At 39.5% G+C, this 10955-nt stretch overlaps 1 protein-coding gene across 1 annotated transcript; it reads right to left on the bottom strand.

The window, feature by feature from the left end:
* Positions 1-5668: 5668 nt before the first annotated feature.
* Positions 5669-10592, bottom strand: LOC147421844 (uncharacterized). Its single transcript, XM_086502745.1, has 9 exons — positions 10144-10592; positions 7720-7787; positions 7582-7649; positions 7454-7487; positions 7299-7364; positions 6861-7191; positions 6592-6637; positions 6282-6512; positions 5669-6203 (listed from the first exon to the last, which is right to left on the bottom strand). The coding sequence occupies exons 2-9, from the start codon at positions 7760-7762 to the stop codon at positions 5955-5957; spliced, it is 1068 nt and encodes a 355-aa protein (XP_086358871.1). The 5' UTR covers positions 7763-7787; positions 10144-10592; the 3' UTR covers positions 5669-5954.
* Between the last annotated feature and the right edge of the window lie 363 nt (positions 10593-10955).

Below are 10955 nucleotides of genomic sequence, written 5' to 3'. Positions count from 1 at the left end.
AGTGATGGAATGATCAGACCAATAACAATAGTTTGTCCCGCATGAGAATTCGTTTGCTCTTGAGTTGATCCAAATGTGATCCAACGTTGAGTAATTTATTGTTGTTGGTTCTTTGATTATTTGTTTGAATCCATACAGTGCCATGTAATGTTGTAGAGAGATGTAATAACTATGCTATTGTTTGCATCTATATTGAAATCTCCTGTAATAATGGTTTCTGTGGTCATATCCAATGCGTGCAAAATTTTATCCAGTGCTTGCCAAAGGGACGGGAGTTTCGATGAAGGATGTCTGTATAATGATACGATGTTTAATTACTTATTGCTTATAATGAACATGGTCAATGAAACAATTTCGATTCCGTCTGATATTAATATATTTGTGTCAACAAAGCGATACTTATTCTTGTGCAGCATGAGAACACGTGATGGTCCTTCAGAGGATATACAATCAAATTCGGGAAACGTGTTTCTTGGTTTTCCTGTGTGTGTTTCTTGGATGCACAGAATGTCTGATGACATAAGGCTCGTGTCTTTTATAACATCTCTGTAATGCGCAGACATGGACACTGTGTTTAAAGATTGAATAATGATATTGTTCTCTGTGTAGTCTCTTAAGTTTCTGTTTACGGTTTTCCATGTTGCTTTTTGTTTCTGGCGTTCTATTTCTTGTAACACTATCTTATCTGTTTTTATTTGCTTCGAGTCAATTCTGGAGAGGAGAAACAAGTTTTCAGGATTTTTAATGCGTGACAACGCTGTGTATATCAGTCCATGGCTTTTTACTTTTGAAGGGTCGAAGACCAATGTGTGAAGTGTTAATCCTTGAGATCTATGAATAGTTCGAGTTGATGCATGTTGAACAGGATACTGTGTTCTTGATACGACATTCAACATATTTTTTCCGACTTGGAACTCTCTTGTGATTTTTCTTATCGGAGTCCATTTTCTCGATATAAATTCTGTGAACAGATGTTGGTTCTCAAATCTTGTACGTTGACCTACTCTGACGTTGTAAAACTCAATCCAAATTATTTTTTCGTTTGATGCCTCTGAATGGCTCTTATAAAGTCCATCAGCTCCATTTACAAGCCCATCTGTAATGTTTAAGTTTTCGGCGCACAGTTCTACGACTAAGTTTGGTTTCAAATGCAAGGTTTTTTGTAACCCTCCACATTGTTTTGAATCTTATGGAATCTTTACATATTTTTGGCAACTTTTCGACTTTCTATCAGTAGCTTCAAATATATCTGGTGTTCCTGGTGTGGCTTCAAATATGTACTTGTTATACGCGTCTTTGCTTTTATTGTTGTAAAACAAATAAGAGTAATTATTCAATGGAGGTGGTTCACGGCAAAAAGAATCGTTCAAGTGTTTAATATCTTCCTCTGTGTGTTCACTTTTGCGTATCCGATTTAAAATTTCAATGAATCTTATATTTTCTTGTCGCATTGGTTGTGTTAGTTCGTATTGCTTGATATGTGAGTGCCAAAATGAAACGAGCAATGTGTCGAGTATGTTTTTGTGGTATGAGAAGATCCAGCTATCACGAACAGGACTTGCTTGACAAAGATCTCCACAGAGGATAACGTCTATGCCTGCAAATGGCTTATCATGTATTCTTTTTATAGCGCGGAGTCATGAATCAGCTTGTTCGAACAGATTACGTCCAACGAGGGAGATCTCATCAATAACCACTAACTGTAAATTCGCATACTGTGTAGAGAGTTCATCTAATTTTTCCGCGCTCAGCGAGGTTTGGTCACTCGCTATCAATGGTAGACGGAGAGTAGAATGTATCGTGGTTCCGCCAATATTGAATGCTGCTTTTCCAGTGAATTTTAGTAGATTCAATGTTTGCAGGCAATTTAAAATTATAGTGCCGCAACAAGCCTTGAACCAATAGCAACAGTAAAAAAGTTTTACCAGTTCCAGCACCTCCGGTCAGAAACAGGTGTATTGCTTTGTTTGGATCTGTTCATTTTCTCAGCATGATATCATCAAATAAAAGACGTTGTCGGGTATTCAGCATTTGTAAGCCTTCGTTTAATTGTTTACTTGAAATTGCTATCAGCTTCGTTATTGCTAGTTTTCTGTTGTTGGTAGTGTTCAAGTCTGGAAGATTTGAAGTGATGTTGTCGTGGATATTTTTGAGTGAAGAAGCAAAGGAGTAAGCAGATATTATGCAACTACGTTGGTCTTTTGCTGTATTTATCAACGATATTTTCAAAAAATATGTCATGGTTGTCTGGATCTAATTGTTTCAGTGTTTCTTTTCTTTTTAAAATAAGAGAACGCTGGTCTGGAGGATTTGTGTTGATGAAAACAAATTCTCTAGTAGAACTGTGCAAAGGTGAAGATAAAACAATATAAGCAGCTTGTTATGCACTCAATTGTTGCATATTTAAAATCGTATTCCCAATGCGTCATAATCTTTCAACAGTGTTGGCATTATTTGCGATACAAGTATCGATTTTAGCTTTAATAGCTGTTATCAATGTACTATCCATTTTTGCTATGTATGATAAGCAATATGCAACAATACCATACGCGTTTACTATGTATTGAATGTCGGTGTTAGCGTCCCATAATTCTGAAATTTTTGGATTGAAATTATTTGTGAAAATGTCTGTTGTTCTTCGTCTCATTAGCACGGTCGGTGTCACAATTTTTGATCGAATTGCTAATACGTAATCGTCGAAAGAAAGTTCTAATTTTTCGAGCCAACTGTTGAAATCAGCTGGTAATTCATCGAGTTTGGTTGTTTCGAGGAGTTCTTTGATTCTCTTAAGATTTTTCTTGTGCTGTTTGTTATGTTTTTCTTCTTCTTGCAATGGTTTAAGTACACCAGTGTAAGGCATTGGGTATCGGGGGAAATCAAAACGACATCTTTTTCTTTTTTTCAAGCAAGTTTTTCGATGTGCGTGTTGTTGAACGTCTCTCAAATCTTCCTGAAGAAGGTTCTTGTTAGTGCTAGTGCATTTTTCAATGAATGTCGTTACACTATTTGTATTTGCATCAGTTAGCCGACGTGCATTTTTAATCCATATTAGACCATGATCGTGTTGACTGCCACGACTTTGGAATTCGGCCACAAAAAAGTAATCTTTCACTTTTCCTCCGAGTATGTTGTTGTCTTTGCTGAGTAGTTTTTTCAAACTTCGAAATCTGTGTAAATAATATCTAGAACATGTAATCGGGTCCGATTGCACGAGACGTCTAATGTAAGAATTTTCTATTTCGTTTTCGTCTTTGGTCATGGGAGAGAGTTTTTCTAAACAATTAATTAGTTCTTTCCAGTGTCTCTCTGCAAGCAGCCGAGAAAGTGACAAAAAAGGTAGGAGGGCCTAGCTGTCTTATCATTGCGAAGATATTTTTTTTAATCTTTTGTTTATAATCTGGAGAAGTTCTCAAAGCTTCGTAATCTCTGTAACCTATCTTCGATCGAATAATTCTGTCGACGTTTGTATCGTACAACACATCTCGGGCGTGAAGAACGGTCCCTTTGAGTTTAACCTTTCTTAGACGGACCCATATAGACGAAATAATTTGTTGTGTCATTATTTTCATTGCTTTAAAGAACAAGTTTTCTATATATAATGCAAATCGTCTGTCCCCATGAAGTAATTTCCATTTTGCAATTTTATGATAGTTTTTAACTACTAGATCGTGATACTTACGTGGTTCACCGAAGAATATCTTTGGAAAACCTAGTTCTTCACAAAATGTGTCTTTCAATAAACCAAGTGGATGATTTCCTTCACTAGGTGCAACGTGCAGAATCTTGTCGTTGTAATCAATGATTTTTTGTGCCGATGTGAACTGATGCATGAGAATATCGTGATAATTCTCATCATCCTCGTCATCATCATTGCGTCTTGCAAGACAAACTGAATGTGCCTTTTGCAAGAGGGTAATATGTCGTAACCAATTCTCATTCAAGCTTATGTTCTCTTTCACGTAAAGATCGGAATGTAGAAGCTCTTTTAGCGCTTCAAGAGTGACAAGTGGACGCACTAGTCTGCTCAAATAACAATGATTGTATTCTAGTTTTCTCTTTAAACCTACGAGAATCGAGTTTTCTTCATCAATGAATCGAGGCAAGCTTACTTGTGTTTTGGTAACGTTTGCTAGCATGTTCACAATACTTCCACGTAAACCGTATTGTCCGTCGTATGTTAACTCTCGTATTTTCGAGAACAGTATTCGAGGTGCGATCAGTCTTTCTTCTAACTTGTTTAGTTTTTGTACAGTTTCATTCTTGTCGTTCAACCCGATTTCTTGTAAAGATTTATAAGTTATTGCTGGTTTTCTTCTCTTTCTTTTGCAAGCTTCACAAATTCGTGTGAAGGTGTCGCTATTTGGTAACAAAAGAGCATTCTATTGAAATGCTCGCATAAGGTTGAAGGAGTATCCTGTATTTCTTTTAAATACATTTCCAAAGGTGTATCACTGAAACACAATCTCTTTTTCGAGCAGGGTTTGTGTTCCTCGGGAGAAATATCTTGATATGACTTTCTCAAGCATTTTACCTTTGTTATTATCGCTGTTTTTGTACGAAGTGTGTTGGTTTCTTGAGACAAATACTCTTCGGCGACACATTTGTTACTGTCGTTAGGATACAAAACCAGTAACCTACAAAGTTTTGAAACTTCAGAAGATGTCCAAATTTCAGATCTTTTCGACCTTGATGCAGGTTCGCGCATAGGATACACGTACAAAGTCCCGTCGATGTCTGTGACCAATATTCGATGTGTCATACCGTCATGGTTGCATGCACCGACGATTAATTTCCTTTGCTTCTTATGCTGTCCACTTTGTGAAACCACCTCAATGCACAAGTGGTTCGCTTCGCTAAAAAGCTCGATTATCTGAATAGTTAGTGCCAAGGAATTGCGAGAGGTTTTTAGCAACCTGTAGACTCTATCGTAAGTTATTTTTGTTATGCTAATATTGTTTCCCACCAAGAGAGTTTATTACATTTGTCGATGCAGTTTGTTGTTCCATTTGGAAGAGGGCATAAGCAGCTAAGTTTCTCAGAAGATCTGTTGGTGCAATTGTTGTTTTTGTAATATACTGGAAAACAATGAATATATCAACATTCTGATTGTATGTACATAAGAAAGATTCATCGACGCCAAGTTTTTTTATGTCGTCAATAGTGGAGATAGCCATTGTTTGAGTGAACTGAATGAGCAGAGAGAGGGAGAGAAAGAGAGAGAGAGAGAGAGGGGGGGGGGGGGGGGGGGAGAGAGTTTCTTATCCAGTTGTAGATAGGAAAAAGGGAAACGAGAGAAATATGCGAACGACTGGAAGCAGTGAACCTCTATTTGCAATACTGTAACTGACAAACACAAGCAAGGGAGTCTTTATGAATAATACTGAAATAGGTAGAGAGAGAGAGAGAGAGAGAGAGAGAGAGAGAGAGAGAGAGAGAGAAGCCAAAGCTGTTGGCTACTGAAAATAACGGGACTCTTTACATGTTCATATTTGAGAGAGAGAGAGAGAGAGAGAGAGAGAGAGAGAAAAGAGAGCTGGGTCACTAACGATAGAGAGGCCTATGCACAATACTGAGAGAGAGAGAGAGAGAGACAGGGGGAGGGGCAAAAATGAGTGAATAAAGAGGGAGAGAGAGAGACACACATGGGAAGGGAATCTCAAGAACGGTATGAAAGCACAATTGCAAGTCTTTTTACAGAGGTTTTTTTTTAACAAGGGTTTTTGTACAAGGATTTTTTGGTGCATTCAAGACCATGAAAAGGAAAACTAGATCGAAACTCTCCAAGAGCTTTACCAGTATTATTTATTACAATGGTAATTTCTATTCTGCTTCCAAGGCCTTTACCTTGGATAAAAAGCAGTCAGATTTCCTGCAAGGCTGATTTTGAACGTGCCATTGCATGTTGTTGATGCCAAGATCTCCCTTGCAACTATTGGACTTTTAGAATACAAGCTTCAAAAAGTCTTGCCCAAAGCCAAGACCTCATCAACAGTGAGTCCAACCAGCCGTGCAGAAATGACAGGACCTTCGCTTGGCTTGATCTTCACTTGAAACTTGGGAATCTCGTAGCTTGTGGTGGTCTTTTGGCAAGTGACACAGAAAAGACCTTCCGTCGTTTTATGAACCTTGTTCGATTTGCAAATGGCACATAGTGTCTCTAGAAGAACACCATTTATATTAGAGAAATGCAAGACACCGAATACCTGCAGGTCAAAAGTGAGAAAGAAAAATTATAAAGGAAGTCAGTACAGTTTCTAGGCAATCAAGTTATCCAACATTACCTGTTTTCTGTAGCCGAGACTCTCAACCTGTGTCTTGTAAGTTTGTAAGAGATCAGATTGTAGACGCTTGCTATGAACAGGTACCAAGATCGTGAGATCCAAAATAGACAGTGTATTCTCACAACCTAAGAAAGCTCCGACATTCCTTGCAACAAAAGTTTTCACTTCTCCATTGTCAATATCCCTCTTGATAGACTTATACTCTTCTTTGCGATCGTTGACAAAAGTCAGCTTAAACAAGTACACGTTAAAAATCACGAAATCTTATCCAACCAAAGAAGTGCAAATGATTTTAATGTACGGGACTTACAGTTGCTCGATCTTTGGGAGTAGAACCGTCAGCCACACCAGTAGTTCTCCACAAGTGGACTTGGAGTACATTTCAAAACTCTCACTCTTAATAACAACAAAAGCAAGCGTACCCAAATAACTTTTTGCACCGCTTAGACCTACACTTGCCGCCTCATCTAAGAAAAATCTTATCTTTGTTTCTGGGTAAAAGCTCAAGCGAATCGAATTGGAAACGAAGCAATGCAAGTGACGATCGAGGTAGCATCCAGATAAAGAGAGAAAGGTGACGTCTCACTGTCTGCCTTGTTCTTTGTTTTGATTGCAGAACCTTCTATCTGCACAAAGCTACCAACGCTAAAAAAGGAAGCAAATTGACTTATCAAAGATGAACCGACAACGACAGTGATTGTGTTGGAGTTGTGCGAATCCACAAGATCAGCCTTGAAGAACTTCACAATCTTTGGATCGAAAACCTTGAAAGTACCATAACTGTTCAGCACATACCCCTCAATTGCAAATCTAGGAGTGATGTCAGAGAGGTCAGTTATATGTAAAAAAGGCACATTATGCTCTTCAATAGAAGGTTCTTGCTGTGGGAAAGGGTTGGCTTTCACTTCATCTTCTTCAGTGTCAATTAAAGCATGTACAAAACAGTAGAGGAGAAGATGATAAACAATTTATATTAAAAACAAGTCGATGGTCAATTTTTTTTGGTTTTATATGTACCATGTTTCTCGATCTTAACGACAGCCATCTTTGCTTTTTGCGCTTTCGAGCATCCCACTTGTGCACCTATTGAAAAAAAAAGGGACACTGTAAAATGTAAAAGGTAATTGAATCTCGTATACACTTTCTTTAGAAAAAGGTAGAAATCAACGCACTACAAGCTTGCACTTTGCCTTTCGAAAGAGATGGCTGGATAGCAAAGTTTGGTTCACTCTGTATACACTACGCTTGCGAGAAGTTGTCGGAGTGCTTTTGCAGATGACTCACTTGCATCAATGCGTACACATTCACGTTTGGAAGTTCCACTTTTTGGATGTACAATACGTGCAAGGGCAACGTTTTTTTTTGGCTCTACAAAACGAATATGTTCAAGTAAGAAGACCAAAAGCACAAAGGACACCGCAAGACCTATACTCCATACCGTCAATCTCCATGCTTTGCACGCCACCACGTCTATAGGCCATATTTCAACGCACTCACTCACTTTATCTACATAACACAAACAAATGAAAAAGATTGAGAACACTTCTGAACTATGATTCTGTCACCAATTATCGAAACTAAACCTACAAAGAAGAGGGAGTCAGAAAATGGGGGGAGGGGATTGCATCTTTCTGATACCACGTATCCCAAATAAACCATTGTCTTTTAAAGAGGCACAAGAAAGAGGGAAGGTGGCATCCACACCCAATAAACAGAAGTGAAGAGAGTAGTGAAAAGGAGGAAAGGAATTTTGAAGCAACAAGAAACTTCACTACATCGATTCAATATAGAATACTGCCACTCGACAATAATGGAGAGAGGAGAAAAAGTGAATGTCATTTTTCTTTAGCGATGACAATACATATTGTACCACCAATCCATCACAAAGCACAACATCATAAAGAAAACTAATGGCGCACAAATTGTATTTTTTCAACCTCGAATAGAGTCAACAAGGGCAAAGACACAAGAGAGAGAGAGAGAGAGAGAGAGAGAGAGAGAGAGAGAGAGAGAGAGAATTGGAAGTGGCTAGAAGAGGGGGGGGGGGGGGGGGGGGGGGGGGGGGGGGGAAGTATTCAAAAAATTCTTAACAGAACCAAGACACCGACCCCATAGTGCACTTTGGAAGATCGACATGTGGCAAATGTGAAAAAGACCTCTACATTTATTGTTAAGCACAACTTCAAACTGAGTGATGTACCAACCTATATTTCCATACACAAATTCAAAACAAAGAGCAATCACATTGCCTATTGTCTACTAACGACAAGAATTTTAGCACAAAGCAATAAATTTCTTGTTACAGCTTCAAAGCTGACTGAGATAAGGGCCTTCTTTTTTCTACACAAAAGTTCAAAGCAAACAATGAATAGATTGCCCGTTTTCTGTCAACAACTATAATTTCAGCTGGAAGGGACATTCACAAGCGTAAGCACAAGAAGATAGTCATGATTCTCGGCATCGCAAGTTGCAACAAAGTAGTAAATGGCATTCAAAAGCAACTAATTTTTGTACAGCCTTACCCTGTCACCTGCATGACACTTTTTCAGCAAGAAATACAGCATCTGCATTGGCCATACAAGCCCCAAGAGTAGGTGCATACCGTAAAGAGATTACGATATTCAAAAACTTCATAAAAGAACCAAGAAAACAACCCCATACTGCACTTTCAAAGACCGACATGTAACCAACACAAAAAAGAGCTCCAAATAAGCACGACTTCCAACCTCAGTGACATACCGGCCGATTTTTGTCTGTACATAATTTCAGAGCAAAGAGCAAACACATTGCCTATTGTCTACTAAAAATCAAAATTTCAACACAAAGCAATAAATGTCCTGTTTAAGCACAGCTTCAAAGCTAACAGATAACGGCCTTTTTTTTACTACACAAAAGTCGAAAGGAAACAGTGAATACGTTGCCCATTCTCTATTGACAACCATGATTTTAGCACAAAGCAATGGCTTCATCATTCCTCATGAAGCCCCAGGCTTTCATAATCATCACATGCGTTACCTTACTTTCATCCTGACATGCTTGCAACTGACAGTAAAAAATACACTGACAATCGTACATCACATCACTCAGCTAGAGAGGCGCACAGCAGGCCCATGCCCGAGAACCGAATACAACCAGCAGCCAGAACTTTGAACCGAGTATACAACAACAAGCAGCACCCAAATTTCTAATGAATACATGGGCAATGGATCATGGAGCACAGACGAATATAGAGCAAATATGTAGGTCTATTTTGCCCTGATTTAGTCTGTTCCACCAACCAAAAACAAACCCGCATTCTGCTCAAGCTACACACGGACATCACCACTCACAAAAAACACGAAGCTTTACCAGTCCATTATAGAACATGTCTCCTAAAAAGCAACCGACCATAATCATTGTTGGCAGAGGACAGGCATGCAAAATCAGTAGAACCAAACTGCACAAAATCAGTAGAGCCCTCACTGCACATGGACATTTTCAACGAAACAGCTCCCTACTTACCAAAGAAGAGGAGTGCTTGTTGTGAATGTATGCAAGGCTATCACTCTTTGCAAGTTGGAATTTTATGTAGTCCTAGATGTTATGCAAGAGGACTCCAGTCCTAGATGTCATGTAAGAGGACTCCGTATCACAACTATGATGAGTTAATGCCATCATTCTCATCGTGAACCAGACACAAACCAAAACGCAGTTGTAGAGAGGAAACAAGAAACCTACTAAGCCGAACGAATAGCAGTTACCCGCTAACCATCAAAGCACTCTCACCACATCAGGTGATCACTTGGTCATAGCACAATATCACATCACAGTCCACAGAAGGATCAAAAGAGAACAGAGACATGCTCAAGAAAGTGAGTAGTACCTTACACGCAAGCCTCGGAAGCACTTGACAGTCACAACCTCAAAAACCATGTATTTAAACCACTTGTAGTCCATAGCCAGAATTGGGAACAACATGTAAATCCATCACGCAATGATGAGCCAAATCGAAAGCGATCCGAGGAGGATGGGCACAGCATGGCGCCGTCACACGCACGGTAGAGACTGAAGCTTCCATCACGGACGAACATCAGTACACACGCAAGCGAGTATGAGGCCGTCAACTTCACTCCTTGCAGCAATGCCAGCACGAATCTCCACGAGCGAGAGACGGCAAAAGACCAGGTCCACAACCCCTTGAATCCAGACACGGATGCGCGCGAAGCAGAAGAGCACAAAAGGGGCGCAGGGGAAAGGGAGTAAACCCTAACCATGTGGGTTCACGCGTCTCACGCGCCAAAGAAAGGGCAAAGGGAGTAAACCCTGACCACATGGATTCCCAAAAAGGGCTAAGAGCAAACCTACACTCAAACCACTAGGCAAGCGACACGTGTGTGCCCCAAGTTCCAGGCAAACGCTAAGGCTGCCAGTATGGCAGGCCAAAAAGCATGATTACAACATTGCAAATAGTGAAATCTTCAATGCCTTCTTCTTGCATAAAGTCAAGTACCATTTGTTCCAATTGATCGATGCATAGACCAAAGAGAGTTGGTGACAACGGACATCTTTGTTTAACCCCAGTAGTGCTTACAATTTTTTTTGAAATTCCTCTTCCCATGCGCATTGACATAGCACCTTCTCATAGATTCGAGAAACCGCAAACATAAACTCACTTGGCACTTGGTGTTTTTCCAT

The sequence above is a fragment of the Adiantum capillus-veneris genome, chromosome 27 (genome assembly GCF_014529385.1).
Source record: "Adiantum capillus-veneris isolate H3 chromosome 27, ASM1452938v2, whole genome shotgun sequence".
Classification (NCBI taxonomy): Eukaryota; Viridiplantae; Streptophyta; class Polypodiopsida; order Polypodiales; family Pteridaceae; genus Adiantum; species Adiantum capillus-veneris.
This window is presented reverse-complemented; position numbering and strand designations above follow the sequence as displayed.